The 19172-nt window shown below is 39.8% G+C and overlaps 1 protein-coding gene across 1 annotated transcript in view; it reads left to right on the plus strand.

Moving 5' to 3' along the window:
- Window positions 1–19172, plus strand: part of LOC128649140 (telomerase protein component 1) — a 207021-nt gene that overhangs the window by 144106 nt on the left and 43743 nt on the right. Inside the window, exons 40-43 of the mRNA XM_053702232.1 lie at window positions 13975–14074; window positions 14192–14347; window positions 14511–14720; window positions 14855–15011. Of these exons, the coding sequence (XP_053558207.1) occupies window positions 13975–14074; window positions 14192–14347; window positions 14511–14720; window positions 14855–15011 (623 nt within the window). The remainder of the gene's footprint in view (window positions 1–13974; window positions 14075–14191; window positions 14348–14510; window positions 14721–14854; window positions 15012–19172) is intronic.

Genomic DNA, 19172 nt, shown 5'->3' on the forward strand with positions numbered 1-19172 from the left:
GCCGCGTCCGTAAGCACCGCTGGTATCGAGAGTTGCAGTGGCGTTAAATTATGCTCTACGCTCCCTTTTTGGAGCCTAACGCACTGAAAACCCAGCCATTCTGTGAACTCTAAATACCAGCGATATTTAAAAGGTGCGGCCAGAAAAAAGCACGCGCAGCTAACGCACCCCTTTGGCCGCAAAACTCTAAATCTAGGCGTATGTTTGTCTTTATTGTATTGTGCTTTAGAATCTGTTGCTGAATTGAAAAGATGAGACATATTTTATGATTGTACAGTATCCATAATGCTTTTAAATTTACAGATTTGCACTTTAGTTTGGATTTTGAGTTGCTGCAAATCCTATTTTCTTTAAGTAAACAGTGTTTCGTTTGAGTAACTGAAATTTACAAAAATAAATCCATATGAGTAATATTACACGAAGCTATAGCAAACACCACTGTACATATCTTTCAAGAAAGTTAGCTGCTTCTTAACTGCCGTTTCGGCATCAGGAGCCTTTTGGCCCTTGATAAATCGGCCCCATAGTTTTCAATACAAGATCAAAATGATAGTTATAATGGTTTTGTACGTTTTTTGGTCTTACTTTTGTTGGTTTTGATGTTATACTGATTTTGCATTAAAGTTTTAAGTACTTGATTAATTTACAGTAGACCCTAAAGCATATTTAATGTCTGCATTCCCTATATGATTTAATATAGGGAATGCAGACATTTGAAAATTAAAAAAAATATTTTTGTTCAAAGTGTAAGTACATTTTGTAACCCATCATCTGTGTTTGTAATGGATTAAAAGTTGAATTCTGTGTGATATAAAATGAAAATTAGAAATGGAGTTTCTTAATCTTCAGCTGCAGGGCATAAGACAAGGCAGATATGTTATATATATTTATTTTAACAGTAATGTGACAGAGATCAGACGGAAATGACTTAACTTACAAAGCAATTCACTTTTGTGCTTTACTTGAGAACAAAAACATCTGTAGTGAAGATCATTTACACACACGCCTAGATTTAGAGTTCTGCGTTAGCCGTAAAAACCAGCGTTAAGGGGTCCTAACGCTGCTTTTTACCGCCCGCTGGTATTTGGAGTCAGCCAGGAAAGGGTCTAACGCTCACTTTCCAGCCGCAACTTTTCCATACTGCAGATCCCCTTACGCCAATTGCGTATCCTATCTTTTCAATGGAATCTTCCTAACGCCGGAGTCTTGGCTGAAGTGAGCGGTACACATTCTACCGACAAGACTCCAGCCGCAGAAAAACGTCAGGAGTTAAGAGCTTTCTGGGCTAACGCCGGTTTATAAAGCTCTTAAATACTGTGCTCTAAAGTACACTAACACCCATAAACTACCTATGTACCCCTAAACCGAGGTCCCCCCACATCGCCGGCACTCTAATAATTTTATAACAAGCACACTCCAGGAGCACCATATAAAAAAAATTATCCCTTTAGTTTGATAATAATTCACGAAGGGTCCCAGATAATATATAAAGATTACAATGATCTCGACCATCTTTCCAGATCTCTTAACATAAAATTCAAACCGCCAACTGAAACAGTCATCAGCACTCCCTCCCAACCTATGGAACCTGGTCCCTCGCAACCAAGAGAGCAACGCCCTCCATGGAAAAGAGTCCAACCAAAGAGGAGGAAGACTAATTCTCAACAGCCCGAAGAAGGTTCATCGCCATTATGAAAAGTTAACAAACTTGGCTACCGTTCAATAAGCAACTCTTTAACTCTTAGTTTATACCTGTCCTGGTAACGGGTCTATCTAGGAATTTTGGCCCAAAGTTATATTTATTGTCAATATTCCTGAGTTACCATCAACTTTCCTGATTGCTTCAACAAAAGAAGACTGTCTGCAGATGGAAGAAAGTCAGAATGCAGTATGGTAAAAGTGATATATAGAGTTATACAGTGTATACTATAGAAAATATGTTGATAGCTAAGTTAGCCGTATATGTAATAATATAACATGTTACTGTTAATGTTGTGACTAACTCCATGTTAGAGATAGTATCTTTGGTTTACTCATGTGAAACAACACCCTAAATATGAAACTAATAAATATACCAGCCTCCCCCCAGTTAGGCTCAAATAAACATATCTAACAGGCTCATTTGGGTCCCACTGACTAAAAAACATGCTGGTTAATATTGGGTCCTTTGAGGGCCTAAATTACGCCCACTCTGACATTTTAACTCTGAGAATGCTTATCCTCCAAATGTCCAAACACCTAACATATAGATAGAAACATACTCCATCTCATTTTAATACCACTGCATAGCTCCGCTGGTAAGATAGTTAAATAAGATAATTGTTTGACTACTTAAACCACTGATTTGATTTAATAACCGATTGTTGGGTCGTAAGATCTAATAAATCGCAAAACCTCTGTCTCCTTCTGGATTTAAATAAAATATAGCTAACTTGAGAATATGCTAAGTGACAATTCTCCCCCTTTATAGTTAGGTGTATTGAAGAATGTCTTAACAATTGTTTAACAAGTTTTTTTATTTTTTGTTAAAGTATTTAATTTCGTTTAAACTGTTCAATGTTACATGTTCTATTAATTACTTTGGTCCAATCTCAGACTTTGTATATTTTCACGCTAATCTGATTGTTGCTATATCCCCTTCCTACACAACAGAATGGATAACACACTGACAACTATAAATTTTATATCCCACAATGCAAAAGGTCTTAGCCCTTATAAAAGGGACTATAAGAGAATAAAAGCAGATATCCTATTTCTACAGGAGACACACTTTAAAAGGGGGTTTGAGCCCAAGGTAGGACTCCAAAAATTTGGTGAGGTTTACCTATCATCCCATACCACTAAACATAACGGAGTGGGGATTTTGATAAATAAAAAACTGCCCTTTCGCGAATCCTCAACACATAAGGACAAAGAGGGAAGATATATCATCCTGGTGGGATTCCTATACCACAAACCCATAACACTGGTAAATATATACACCCCCGATGTTGACCCTGCCCCCTATTTCCTCCAACTTAACAAAACAATTCTAGAAGTATCTAAAGGTAGCATAATCCTGGGAGGCGATTTCAACCTCGCGTTTGACCCGGTCCTAGACTGCTCTACAGGTTTGTCCTCGGTGCCTAGTAAAACGTTAAAACAAGTAAAACAATCCCTATCACAGTTGGCACTACATGACACTTGGCGACTTCAACATCCTGAAAAAAAGACTACACTTTCTACTCACACCCACACCATTTATACACAAGAATTGACTATTTCTTCTTAGATATCACCAGCTTATCATACATTACTTCCACTGACATCCATCCTATTACCTGGTCAGATCATTCCAAGATTAGTTGCCAGCTTAAATGGCCTACCTCGATACCTTCTAACGCCAATTGGAGATTTGACGATTCTCTCATCAGAGATCCCCTGATATTCATCCAGGTCCAAAAATCGCTACTTGACTATTTCCAACTGAACGACACCCCAGACATGGATATACATAATATTTGGAACGCACACAAATGTGTAATCAGAGGAGAACTCATTGCCCTAAAAGCCGCTAAACGTAAGCAACAGAATAATTATCTCAACTCCCTTTTAGAAGACATAGCGAAACTACAAGATATACATAAACTTTACCCAACTGACACTTCACTACTTGAAAGTATTACACATAAAAGAAGTCAGCTCTGCCTTTTTAGGCAGCTAAAAAAAGAGCAGTGTTTCTTAGAAAAGTGTATTATGAGGGGTCCAATAAACAGGGGAGAATGCTGGCTCTGCAGCTTAAACGAAAGACGAATAGACAATATATAATGAAGGTACACGAAGACACAGGGGTCTTAAAATCCACCACTGCTGACATAACACATGCATTTAAAGATTATTATGACAAACTATATAATATAAGAAGTGCCACTACTGACCCCAACCCCAAAGAAATAGCAGACTATATCTCTAACTTAAATCTTCCCAAACTAACCACAGATCAAAGGGATGAACTAGACACACCATTCTCAGAGGAGGAGATTCTTGAGGCAATCTCATCTCTCCCCACAGGCAAGGCTCCAGGACCGGATGGTTTTGGAAACTCCTATTACTCGCAATTCAAAGAAATTTTATCCCCTTTCCTATTAAGATATTACCAAAGGGGGGCGGGGTTACCTGACGACTAGAGCAGTCGCACACAAACAGAGCTCTGCAGAAAGAAAAGATAAAAATATGTTTAAAATAATGAAGGAGTCAAGATTTTTTTTTTTTTTTTTTAAATAATTTTTTATTGAGACAATGGATAGAAATAACAGAAAAGGGAGTGTGTCCCAGCACAAGACAAATACAAAAAGAAAAATAACTGATACAGATCACATATGAAAGGTACATAAGAATTAAGACATTGGTGTGCTAATATAGGATTTGTTAAGAAATTATCTAGACAATAGAGTTTCAATATTTAGAGTCAATGATATGGAAGATATCTAGGTTGAAAACAGAGAGATAACATTTGACGTAAGTTATAGCACCGACTTTATGACCTTAAATACAGAATGCGCACAGTGAAATCAAAACATGTGTGACTGGGGCATATAGAAATGAAGTCTCAGTTTTATAATACAGGTAACTAGTGGTCCCTACTCTCAAATAAGGGATATTCTATACGCTGAAAATAGTGAGAGGAAGGGAGCTGGCATTTATCAGGCCTCCCGTAGGCCTGCATATATAGGGGGATGAGGGATGCAGCGGGCAAGAGCCGCTCATAATGGGGGGAAGAGGGGAGAAGGGAAGGGGAGGGGGGGCGGAGCTAGATAATTTGTCTTAAAAAATATAAACTACAGGGCGATGTGAAATGGAATGGAATGGGATCTCAGGGCTTTTGAGTATACTCCTGGATAACATCTCTAACATATGAAAACTAGGGCATGTGGATGTAAGGGAAATTGCCAAAGAGGATACTAACAGGGGGGGGGCATTTCTATAGACACAAAAAGTTAGTTAAGGGCCACTACATGACCCCCTCTCCAGGGAAGGTGCTATCTATAGGCGGTGCAGGTAAAAGGAGAAGGGATATGACCCGCAGGTACTAATCGCCAGCGGGAAAGGGAGGAGAGGGGTCAGATAGAATTGGGAGGTGTCTAAGAAGGCTATATCCTGAATAGCCAGGGTCTGGGGGATCTGGGGAACCTCTGGGTGAGCCCCTCTCCTAGGGGAGTGCCACCTATAGGCGATGTGGGAAAAAGGAGAAGGGATATGACCCGCAGGCATTAATTACCAGCGGGAAAGGGAGGAGAGAGGCTCAACGAAAACAACTATTATGTGCTAGAAATATGGGCAAGCGCATAAATAAATTAGGGATGATATTCATACAGCCACAGAAAATGATAGTTAGTAACAAATAATATAAATAAACAACAATAACTATTAACACAACATAGAACAGGTTTGGGACTTGTTACCCAGTTGCTGTTAATCATTCATAAACCAGTAAGTTGCTGGCAATAGAAATAACTCCCCTTAAGATGTCCCAGCTAATCGAACTGTATGTTAATAGTTTAAATATATGCATCAAATATTTGTGTCAGCCAACTACCTATCAGTAGTATATAAGTCGCTCTATGGTGTACAGGGAGGGGTGTATAGGAAGCTAGTATTGTAGAGGCTTTCACAGAATGCAACAGTAATGAAAACGTAGGTATAAACATAGTAATAAAACAGCAGAAATAGTAATGGCTCTTGTGACACCATTAGAGTATCCCAAAACAGAACTAAAACATATAGGTCTTATGTTATAGATAAATCAGAGGCCAAGACATCAGATAATGTTATCATCATAAAAGGTCTAAGTATCTATAGTAAAGAGTTTTGTGGAGGGGAACAACTAGTTCATGCTGTGTAAACTAGGGAGCAGATGAGCTGTAGGAGTCAGTGGGAATCTATATAGTGGAGGGAAGAGAGAAAACTTGGCATCCTCTTAAACATAAGTTTCTTTTCTTGTGGCTTTCAGCCTTAACATGAAAAGAAGTTACGGTATTGACTAGAGTTATGGGATTAAAAACATTCCACTAAGGCATAGGTTTGCTGCTCACCTCAAAATAATAGCAGAGGTAAAAAAAGAGGCTATTCTGCAATGGCGTAGTTTAAATAAGCTATTAGATATCTCTATAATATTTATATATAATTTGGTGAAACATGCTAGACAAAAAAAAATTAAAATATTTTACAGAGTTACATATAGCTAAAGTAATATACATCAAGTGAACTTTAACAAGGGTCATGCTGCCCAGCTATAGGGATATTATTAAATAATAAGCTGTGTGTATAATGGGAGAAATTGGTGTAGCTGTAAACCAACATTAGTGTAGCACTAAGCAGTATATCTCTAGTGAGAGTGGGGAGACATAGAACCCAACAATGATAGGTCTCTTAAGGTAGTAACCTATATCTACAGCTCTGTGTCTAGTAGAAACAAGTAAGACCCTTATATTAGACACTAAAATCCGTTCCGTGGGATTTAGAGAGTACAAGCTAAAGGAATCGTGCACATCCCGGGGTTAATAAGTAGCAACAATTCAAATCTCTGCTAGAATGTGGATGGATACTTACAGGGTATTCCTGAGCCTACATTATTATAAAGCTAATGAGGCATACGACTGCTAATCAGCCAATATACAGCACTAAGATGTAATATTACATCTGCATACTGCCTAAGAACTTCAAGGGATCAGTATTGAAACACACTATAATGATCTTTCTATACTGTACATGGCTAGCTGGAGTATGTCTATAGTAACCCACTGAACAGCCACATAACCCCACATTTAAAGCAATAAAAACAACACAATTCTCAAGGCCGTGTTATATAAGCAGCAGCCACCCACAGAAGATAATCCCCAGGATCTCATAACTCTAGCCACAGCTGCGGTAATGTTCAAAGTCCCCCATATTACTCAAAAGTATCGTCTGCTGGTCGAGCTCCCACACCAGTAACTAACAAAATATAGCAGAGTTCAATTTGTAATCTTGTGTTTGCCAAAGTTCACCATATCATCCTGAGTCGAGCCGGGATGTAGAGGCAGCATACTGTAGATCCAAATTTAGCCTATGCCCTCTCTCTGTACTCGGATCGAGCCCTTCAAGGGGTAATTATATGGGAAGAAGGAAGAGGTTAGTAAGGTCCCATTGTACAATAGGATCTCCACAGTTCTCGAATGTCTACTGTTGTCAGAGCTCCCCTTCACTATGTGACAGTCATTTTCCCAGGCAGTGTATACCAGCAAGCTCTGTCTAGTTTCCAGCGGTTTAGCTCCGATAGCCAAGAACCCGTCAAGAGTGTCTCCACCAATGCTACAAGTCACAAGATGAGATGCATCCCCCAGCTTCTCAGGACACTCACCACAGCCGGAGCGTGGAGCGGGTCTCTCTTCTGAGGTAAGCGTATGCTGCGGTGACTGGACATCGCTGTCAAAAGAGGCAGAGTAGTGAGCACCCGTGTACGGGCGATCCAGATCACGGCCAAGTTCAAGTTCCTGCAGTGTAAATGAGGGAGGACTAACTGAAGTCATGCGGCTGAGGCTATTTATATACTGTGAACTCCATATGCTGGGTCCGCTCTCCTCTAGCGCCGGATTCCGGTTAGAAGTAAGTTCTCCCCGTAGCAAGAGGAATTGGGTGTCGAGCTTATCTCCTAGCTGCTGAAGGAATAGTATGATCTCCTCCATTTTGGGCGTAGCTTAGTTCCACGATGGCGTAGCAGATCCAAAATAAGTAGCGTTATGGGTATTTATACTAAACAATACTGTATAGCATAATAGTAGAGCTGCTCCTTAACGAGACTACTGGTGTTTATGAGCCATGTTGTCACGAAGCTCTCCTGGCAATAATGTATAATAACGCGAGGGTATCAGATCAAAGAGCTGAATCTCCTGTAGTTTTCTGCGCTTCTGGCTGTCTTTAAGCTCAGCAAGTGGCGTTAGTCTTTCAAGATCTTAGTTTCCAGGTCTTTTTATGAGAAAATACATGAATAAAGGCTGTTTTAAAGTGTATAAATGCAGGAGCTCTTTCAGGACACGTCTTACTCCCTTGATGGCTAGCTCCGCCCCGAAGGAGTCAAGATTTTAACTAATTGTGGCTATCAAAACAAGAAGCAAGGCAACAGGGTTCGCTGGTAATAGGAGGCTAACAGAAAACCTTTGTTTCCCTACACACTGTTTACCCCCGCATGCAGAGAGAGAGTGGCCATCCTCGGACCCACATGGCGCTCTACATAAGCTATGATAATGAGTGCTGAGGTGAAGCGGAGCTACGTTATCTAGTCTGCTAAAGGGCTTAGTTTGGGAAGTAGTAAACAGCGTGCTTGGCTCCCTCATAAGCGGTAACATTAGAGACTTGTCGTCAGCAGTATTTTTGTTTTTTTTTTTAAAATGGAGATTTGCATTGCCGTGCAGAATCTCTTAAGGGAGCAGGAGCTAAAGATGGCTGCCAGATGCGATCGGCTCCAAGCTCTTATGGAGTCTGTGAATAAAAGAAACAAGAAGGCTGCTCCTGAGGATTGCCTATATGAGGAAGCTGCCACTGTGGAGCTGTCACGACATAACTCAGAGATTGTGGAGCGGTCCCATACCACGGGGGCCTCGGTTTCTCCACTATTAGAGAAATACATAGATCCGGAGTGCCTGAACCTGCCCGAGGGACGGACTGGCCAGTTAGACATACCCGATCAGAATGGAACAGGAGCAATTCCGCATGGCTCCAGAGCAAGGTCAGAGACACTTCAAGCTGGTCCCATCTCTGCATTTGCCGGATGCCCCTGGGTTGGGTGCTTCCCTTGCCCGTGAGGATCTGGCAGTGGTGATTATCTAAACTTATGGAACCAGCAGATGGATACTTCAGGGTTGCTTAACCTACACAATGTAGACTACTGGGTATGGAAGATACCTGTCCCTTTATTTGATTTACAGAGGCACTGTCCCCATAGATCTGGAGTAGGGTAAACGTGTTTTTGATGAAGTGCCCTACTATTATGCGCTAACAACACATAATCTAATGACGGCCTATCAGCCTGAGACACTTGCTATGGGAATTATGGAAGTAGATTGCTTATTTGCCTGTTTTTGTTATTCTTTATTTATTTAGTAATTACTGGCTCCTTGTTAGAACACCTAACCTTATTTTTCTGCTGTTTATCTTTCTGGTGCTTCGCAATTTTCTTACCAAGGCACAACCACTTACAGCCTAATTACTTTATTTATCGCTGTAGTGCTGGGGGAGCTGTGCGGGATATGGGTAGACTTTGTTATCTTGCAATAATATGCTACTCTAGAAATTATGCTTGTACATTTTATTAGCTATGTTTTCCTTGGAACTGCCACTATTCGACAAATAGACAAAGCGTCTGTTTAAATATGCACTTCTTGCTCAGCACTACATCCCGTGTGTTATAGATGGAGGTTAGAGGGTAAATTAATAGTGCTTTGCTTCTACCTATATGACACTCTCTAGTATGCTACAAAGCTGCTCTCCTGCTGTCTGCGGCCGGGATAGCTGGTGGTAGGGTAAGGGACTTTCCTTATTTCTCGTTTATTAAAGGGGCTGACTTAAAATGGGCCATTTAGTTGGCTCTCATGTGTAGTTTAGTATAAAATGTCCCTTTATTTATTTTATTGTGGCATAAGATGGGAGGGGCCCTCCCCTATATAATTGGACAAAGGAGTTGGCAAAGCTGACCAGATTATAGTAATCCAGAAGGGGTGATGTCTATCGTAACATCGAACTATTGCCCTGCTAGGTTCCCCCCCCTCCACCACCGAGACTAAATTAGTTTTAACTGTTGCTGTGATAGCAGATAATTATAGGTCAAAGACGGACCTAAATCTTTGTCAATATATATAACCTCCTATGCCTTGTAAGCAGATGTCTAAGGCCCAGGAGAGGCCTTTCTGTAGTCCGGAGGTCAGAATAAAGAACATTTTATTTAATCCCTCACACTGTGTACTTGGGCAACGTGAGGTCCAAATGTGGACTATGCTATCTTAGAGGGCAAATTATTTGTCAAAAAGGACGTGGACTTATAAGGACCTACATGTTCTTGTTCAAAATCTCTCTACAAAATCCAGGTCTCAGAATTCACATGTATTAAGATATTTTTGACTTGTCCAAGCTAACATGTTTATACATAAAATGGGGTACTGTACGTGGTTTTGTGCATATTCTCCTGTTGAGAATCTACTGTTGTTTAAGGTTTCTAAGACATGCCTATGTATTGTATTTATGAGTTCTGCTGTATGTCTATAGGCGTGTTGCCACGATTAATAACTGACTTTGTTTGTGTATGCTCTGAATACCTCAATAAAAATTATTTAAAAAAAAAAAAAAAAAAAAAAGATATTACCAAAGCATAGATCAAAATGCAGGATTTTCCCCGCCCTCACTCCAGACGCACATTTCAGTAATACTTAAACCCAACAAATCACCCGACCAAATAACTAACTACTGCCCGATTTCGCTCATTAATACGGACATTAAGATCTTCGCGAAAATAATAGCGAACCGGTTAAATCATTATCTCCCCAACCTTATACACAACGACCAGGTGGGCTTCATACCTGGCCGTGAAGCAAGGGACAACACGGTTCGAAATATACACCTAATTTGGCACATAACAAATTCAAATATCCCCTCAGCATTAATATCAACAGACGCGGAAAAGGCCTTCGACCGCGTAAATTGGTCCTTCCTGAAGGCATCTATGGAAGCATTTGGCCTCAGCCCCATTATAAAAAAACGCATATTTGCACTGTATACATCGCCCAGAGCCCGTATCTTAGTTAATGGTACATTATCGAACCCTATAGAGATAAAGAGTGGAACGCGTCAAGGTTGCCCACTTTCTCCCCTACTCTTCGCACTATTTATAGAAACATTAGCTACCAAAATTAGAAACAACTCAGAAATAACAGGAATCACGATAGGTCAGGAAATTTTTAAGCTATCCCTATTCAGATACAAAATTTATTTAGCACTTATGTATGGCAAAAGAAACCACCAAAAATCAATAGGGGCACTATGCTCCTACCGCAATCTCACGGTGGCCTGGGGATTCCCAACCTAGAGGCATATAGAAGCTCTATTTTTCTGCAGAGGATTCTAGACTGGAGGGTAGGTGAAACACAAAGGAGATGGGTGAGACTTGAACAATATTTGGATTCTGACCTACCACTGACTAACCTTTGCTAGAGACCTGACTTCAGAGAAAAAGCTAGATCAATAACTAACCCAATCACAAAGGAAACTGTATCTCAATGGAATCATTCCTCTGTACACTACCCATACCTGTCTTCTAACCCGAGCCCCTTAACTTCTCTCCTTCACAATACTGAATTCTCTATCTTACCCTTAATTAATTTGGACACCACAGACTCAATGACCCGAGACATCTATATCCACCATGTAACCATTAATGAAAAACTATGCACGCAAGATCAGTTAATCGACTGGGCGAAAAATTGGTTCTCCTATAGAAGACTGCATAACTACATATGCACACATAAACATAAAAATAACATGACTCGGCCCCCTACTAATATTGAGAACTTATTCCTTACAAGCTCCCTGATTAAACACTCCCTCTCCATCATCTATAAAATCCTTACTCAACCCCACCCAGGCAATTTACCACACTCGGTCGAGATGTGGGAAAGAGAACTTGGCACAATTATTCTCCCGCAAACTGCATCCAACATATTTATAAACACCAAAAAATCCTCTACCTCAGCTTCCATCTTAGAAACTAACTTTAAAATTCTGCACTGCTGGTATTTAACCCCCAGAAGACTTCACCGTCTATATCCTAAAGTTAGCAATAAATGTTGGAGATGCGGGCATGTGGGGAGCGGAATGGGACACATGTGGTGGTGGTGCTCTCGCCTAAATCACTATTGGTATGAGATAATACACGAAGTAGAACATATTTTAAAAATAGCTATCCCACCAGACCCTTTGATCTGGCTATTAAATAGGTATTTCCAACTACCTTCCAAACAACTTCTCCCCCTGTTTTGAATATTTACCAACAGTGTCAAAATGCTAATAGCAAAAAATTGGAAATCAAGGGAGATCCCATCACTGGTGATGTGGAGGGACAAGGTCACTGAACATTTGGAGCTGGAGGAATACTCTGCTTATAAGAAAGGCTACACTGAGAGCTATACAATGCTGCAAGCAATCTGGGGTGAATACATTAGAAATTCCTCACTTACTTTAGTTGAACAAGGGATGTAAAGGTAAATAAAAAAACAAAAACAAAACTTAGTGGGTTAATATCTAGATGACAATTTACAAAACTACAAGTAATTTAAACTATATGCTGAGATTGGACTTATATGTTGTAAATTACTGTTATCTTTTTAGTTATACCCTGTTATATTTGTTCTATGAAAAATATCAGAGTCTGTATATTTACTAAGGAAATGTAATTTCTACTTGTCAGTGCAATATATGACATGTCTACGATGTAATTTATGCACAGTCTCCTTTCAATAAAAAAGAATTTAAATAAAAAAATGAATCCTATTTAAAGCTAAATACTTACTTGTAAAATAAACCCTAATATAGCTACAATATAAATAATAATTACATTGTAGCTATTTTAGGATTTTTTTAACTAATTACACCTACTCTAAGCCCCCTACAAAAATAACAAAGCCCCCCAAAATAAAAAAATGCCCTACCCTATTCTAAAATAAAAAGTTAACAGCTCTATTACCTTACCAGCCCTTAAAAGGGCTTTTTGCGGGGCATGCCCCAAAGAAATCAGCTCTTTTGCCTGTAAAAAAAACATACAATACCCCCCCCAACATTACAACCCACCACCCACATACCCCTAATCTAACCCACCCAAACCCCCCTTAAAAAACCTAACACTAAGCCCCTGAAGATCTTCCTACCTTGTCTTCACCCAGCCGGGTACCATCCAATCCGTCCAGAAGAGGGTCCGAAGTCTTCATCCTATCCGGCCAGAAGAGGTCCTCCAGAGCGTCCAGAGTTTTCATCCAGGCGGCATCTTCTATCTTCTTCCATCCGGAGCGGAGCGGGTCCATCTTGAAGCAGCCGGCGCGGATCCATCCTCTTCTTCCGCCGTCTTAACACCGAATGAAGGTTCCTTTAAATGACATCATCCAAGATGGCGTCCCTCGAATTCCGATTGGCTGATAGGATTCTATCAGCCAATCGGAATTAAGGTAGGAAAAATCTGATTGGCTGATTGAATCAGCCAATCAGATTCAAGTTCAATCGGATTGGCTGATCCAATCAGCCAATCAGATTGAGCTTGCACGTTTGAGCACGTTTTTCAAGCTAGCCGCTACCGTAAGCAACGCTGGTATTGAGAGTTGAAGTGGCGGTAAATATGCCTGTACGCTCCCTTTTTGGAGCCTAACGCAGCCCTTCAGAGAACTCTCAATACCAGCGTTATTTAAATGGTGCGGGGGGAAAAAAACACGCGTAGCTAACGCACCCCTTTGGCCGCAAAACTCTAAATCTAGCCGACAGTTTGCTTGTGAACACATTTAGCTTGTGTTTATGATGATCTAAGAATATATTACTCTAAGCGATACCTGTGTTGTTATCTAGAGACTAGGTTGCCATGAAATATTGGCAAAAGGGTGTGTTCGGTTAGTCACAGACAGTGACATCGAACAATATTGCTGCCAAGTTTTTGGTACTAGAATTGGTAAATACATGGGCATATGCTATATATGTATATTTATCTTTACTAATAAAACATCTGACATTCTTAAATTCTGTACACTAAATCACTACTGCACCTGACTCTGCAGTATGGGTTATCAGTGAGTACAGTTTTCTGTCTATAAATTGTTTAATACCTTTGCTTATACCGAGCCACTGATCTTCTGTTTGCTTTTCCTTTTTCACAAATGCTATATTACTGTGCAAATATTAGTACTTGTATGCATATTTTATTGTTTTCCGTAGACTACACCATGTTGTGGCTCACCAGCGGCAGATCACTGGATGCTATGTTAGCAATGATCGCAAACAGCTTGTCACCTGTTCTCTAGATTCGCAGCTGAAGGTAAATTCTCTCTTTAAATTCTACTACCAACTGTAATAACTTCCATTGTTTATTGTACTCACATACGTTTCTCCAGGACATTATTTTTTTGTATCATTGCTTGTCTCTTTATTTCAGCTCTGGGACACCAGCCGTGTTTCTCTCTTGGGTTCAAATGCTTTCCGAAGCCCTATTAACTGTGCTGCTTTTCATCCAAGAAATCATGTGATTGCTGTTGGATGTTGGGATGGGAACATAACTGTGGTCAGAATGGACAACTGGAAGAGAAGTGCTGTGAGAAAACTGTAACCTTCACTTGTGTACCACACACCATGCCATTTACACTTGTTATGATACATCCCTCTATTGTCGCCTGGACCTACACCTGTACAACATGCACATCATGTTCCTTTCATTGACGAGCTCTTTTACTTTTTTCTGTTATGTGTCTTTCTAGGTTCTCTGTGGTAGCTCCTCAGTGAGAACATTGTCTTTTGTCCCAGAGGGCAATGTAATAGTATCAGGAAGTCTTGATGGATGGGTTTCATTGTGGGCATGGGAGGAAAAAGTTCAGGTTTCTCGCTTTAGAGCTCACAGCGGTTCCACTCTAACAACCAACTTTCTGCAAAATGGAGAACTCCTGTTAACTGCAGGAGAGGATGGCAAGGTATGTGCATTCCCAGATAACAGAATATAGATAACAGGTGTTTTGGCGGAAGAAGAGCTTGCTAAGACTATTTCAAGATTTGTCAGAGGATCTAGAGTTGGTGTGTGATTTCTGTCACTTCTGTGTCCCCACAGGTGCAGGTTTGGTCTGGCGGTCTTGGAAGGCTACGCAGCCAAGTATCTGCAGGGTGCATGCGCTCCCCTGCACTATCTATTGCAATTTCTCCAAATAAACAGTTATTGGCTGTTGGGTATCATTCAGATCCTGTCTCCATCTACAGTGTGGCTACTGGTAAGGGTCAGATAAGAAATGCAGGAGTTTTACCCTTATGATAGACTTATTGTTTGTACTGAAGCTTGGGATATATTGAGAGACGTATTAAGTAGGTTAAATGGAAAAAATAAAGGAAAAAAAACACCCAAGAATATTACAGATCCTGCTGCTACTAAGAATATCCCATCCAAGATAAACCAAAGTAAAATGTATAAATAAAGTGATAAGTAGCAGCACTAATCTAGAAGGGATCAAAAGACAAGTATTACAACAATAAAAATATAAAAATTGATAATATTATTTATTTTAAGTATCTATATCAATCATTACACATACTATAGTAAAATAAGGGACGTCTCCCTTTAAAAGAAATGAACAGGCATACAAAGACAGTGGATATCCAAACACTATGTAGATTAATTTCTAATAAACAGTAAATTTAAAACAAGATGAAAAAGTCCACGCTTAGTGAGTCAAATAGGAAGCTTTTGCCACAATTTGTTAATAGTAGGTTAATAATTTCTAAAAGTCTGTACACATCGGCTTGTAACCGATGGGTGTGTGTCCACGCAATATGTGAAATTCAAAAGATGGTATAAGAACCGTTATGATTTAAATAGGTTAGCAATGAACCTAGGCTGGGAGAAGAAAGGTGGTTAGTTGTTTTTACCTTTGTTTTTTAATTCACAAGCTCGTTGTCCCCTCGGCGGATCTCACCGTGTCCAGAGGGATGGCTAGAGGGAGGAAGATGGTTAAATTCTATACCTTCGTGATGTAGATAGCACACTTTGTTTTCCCTCAGCGGATCTCCCCGCTTCCAGAGGGATGGTGCAGCCAGCTGGTTTCCTGAACTTGAATAGGATCACGTGACTGCCATTAGCATCACGGTCAAAGCTGTCAATTTGAAAAGTTTGAAAAGTTCATTAGCGCTATTGGTAAAAGGAGTTGCAGTAGTCACTTACGATAGTGGCTAGCAACAAAATTATCATTGAATGCAGTTAACTTTAAGGTATCATTCTAGTGGGTCCTTGTGTTCACATACACCTCCCTCCGTTCAAACTACGAACTCCTCAGGGTGGGTGTACTTCCAAACAGGTATGGCAATGTCCACTGTGGCAAAGTAATGTATGGGTCCTGGTCAACGCGTGTCACCCTACTCTGGGCTTTATCAAGACATACATTTGTGAATTACTTTGCTCCTTATAAAGGCCTCCCTTCTACTTTTTTTTCAAGGAAATTTAAAGGTGGAGTTTTATATTCGTGTCTTTTATAGGTTCAGTGGTGAAGATTAAAGTGCCTATTCACATTTTATGAAAAAAACATAAAATAATTACTATATTAATATGCCTGAAAGCATCTTTATTGTGTGACAAATATAACAATAAACATATTTATTAAGCACCATTATTATAGAACACAAACATTTATATTAAAATATATATATATAAAAAGTTTTTATCCTTAAACTGCATGCATAAGTTAAATATTATTTGCGATTTATAGTTACAAGAGTGGGAGATCTGGGTTAGGGATAGTACATAATAACAGATATCAATAATTTTGTATCATATTTATAAGAAAGGTGAGACATTTATTTCAGAATTTAATCTTGAAGGGTACAGTGTATACATTTTATAGATAAGTTCTGCCTCTAATTTGAGCAGTTTTTGTTCTAAGTTACCCCCTCTCCAGTTTGGACTAACTTTCATAATTCCCCAGTATTTGAAAACTTTAAGGTTGTTGTTATGAATTTCCCTAAAAGTGACTGACTATATAATTGGGTGTCTAAGTTTCTTCTATCTATATAGGAGATATATTCCCTTATTCGCTCTCTGAGAGTTCTTGTAGTTTCCCCTAAAAAAATTGTTACAGGATCATTTTATAGCATATATAACCCCTTTATTTTGACAACATTATTATTATTATTAGTTATTTGTAGAGCACCCACAGATTCCGCAGTGCTAAACATCTTATAATATCCTTAAAGTGAATGTAAAGTTTCACGAATGAGTGTCCGGTTTAAAAAATTACTGTTAAAAACAGGGGCACTTTCATTCATGAAACTTTACATTTCACTGGTTTTGTTAAAATAACATGTATGCTTACCTGATAAATTTCTTTCTTTCCGGATATGGAGAGTCCACAACGTCATTCAATTACTAGTAGGAATATCACTCCTGGCCAGCAGGAGGAGGCAAAGAGCACTACAGCAAAGCTGTTAAAGGGACAGTCAAGTCCAAAAAAACTTTAATTTTTCAAATAGGGCATGTTATTTTAAACAACTTTCCAATTTACTTTTATCACCAATTTTGCTTTGTTCTCTTGGTATTCTTATCACATGCTTTTTTATTTGCTTTTCACAACAGGGGAGAGCTAGTTCATATGAGCCATATAGATAACATTGTGATCACGCCTGTGGCTTGTGGCAGACACTGCACTAATTGGCTAAATAGATAATAAATAAAATGTCATGTGATCAGGGAGCTGTCAGAAGATGCTTAGATACAAGTTAATCATAGAGGTAAAAAGTATATTAATATAACAGTGTTGGTTATGCAAAACTGGGGAATGGGTAATAAAGGGATTATCTATCTTTTTAAACAAACAAAAATTCTGGTGTTGACTGTCCCTTTAAGTGTCACTCCCCTACCCAGTCATTCGACCGAAGGAAAATGGAAAAGGAATAACACAAAGGTGTAGAGGTGCCTGAGGTTTAGTCAAAAATAACTTTCTTATTAAAGGGTGGGGTTGTGGACTCTCCATATCCGGAAAGAAAGACATTTATCAGGTAAGCATACATTTTGTTTTCTTTCCTAAGATATGGAACAGTGAGGGAGAACAAAACCGGCAGACCTAAACAGAAGACACCACTGCTTGAAGAACCTTTCTCCCAAAAAAGGCCGAGGCCGAGGCAAAAGTATCAAATTTGTAAAAACTATGCAGAGAGGACCAAGTTGCATCCTTTCAAATCTGTTTCACAGAAGCTTCATTTTTGAAAGCCCAAGAAGAAGAGACAGCCCTAGTGGAATGAGCTGTAATTCTCTCAGGAGGCTGCTGTCCAGCAGTCTCATAAGCAAAACAAAGTATACTTCTCAACCAGAGGGAAAGAGAAGTGGCAATAGCCTTTTGACTCTTACGCTTTCCTGAGAAACAAACAAACAGGGCAGAAGACTGGCGAAAATCTATTTCAATTTATGAGAAGAAGGATTGGAACAGAGAGAAGGAACAACAATTTCCAGATTTTAATATTTCTATCCGAAACCACTTTAGGAAGCAACCCCAATTTAGTACGAAGAACCGCCTTATCCGCATGAAAGGTAAAGCAAATCACACTGTAAAGCCGAGAGTTCCGAAACTCTCAGAGCAGACGAGATAGCAATAAGAAACAAAACCTTCCAAGATAGCAACTTAATATCTATGGAATGCATTGGCTCAAACGGAGCCTGCTGCAAAACTTTAAGAGCAAGATTAAGACTCCAAGGAGGAGCAACAGGTTTAAACACAGGGCCTGACAAAAAGATTGAACATCTGGCACATCTGCCAGAAGCTTGTGTAACAAAATAGATAATGCAGAAATCTGACCTTTCAGAGAACTGACTGACAACCCTTTCTCCAGACCTTTCTGGAGAAAAGACAAAATTCTAGGAATCCTGACCCTACTCCAAGAGTAGCCCTTAGATTCACACCAATAAAGGTATTTACCCATAACCTTATGGTAAATTTTTCGAGTAACAGGCTTGCGAGCCTGGATCATGGTCTCAATGACCGACTCAGAAAATCCACGCTTAGACAGAACTAAGCGTTCAATCTCCAAGCAGTCATCTTCAGAGAAACGAGATTTGGATAGAGGAATGGACCCTGAGTTAGAAGGTCCTTCCTCAGAGGCAACCTCCAATCTTCACTAGGTCTGCATACCAGATCCTGCGAGGCCATGCAGGTGCTATTAGAATTACCGATGCTCTCTCCTGTTTGATACTAGCAATAGATTGTGGAAGGAGCGCAAACGGAGGAAACAGGTATGCTAGACCAGAGCATCTATCAGAGCGACTTGAGGATCTCTTGACCTTGAACCGTACCTTGGAAGCTTGGGATTCTGCCGAGACGCCATCAGATCCAACTCCGGCACCCCCCATTTAAGGGTTAACCTGGAGAACACCTCCGGATGGAAAGCCCACTCCC

The sequence above is a fragment of the Bombina bombina genome, chromosome 2 (assembly GCF_027579735.1).
Source record: "Bombina bombina isolate aBomBom1 chromosome 2, aBomBom1.pri, whole genome shotgun sequence".
Lineage (NCBI taxonomy): Eukaryota > Metazoa > Chordata > Amphibia > Anura > Bombinatoridae > Bombina > Bombina bombina.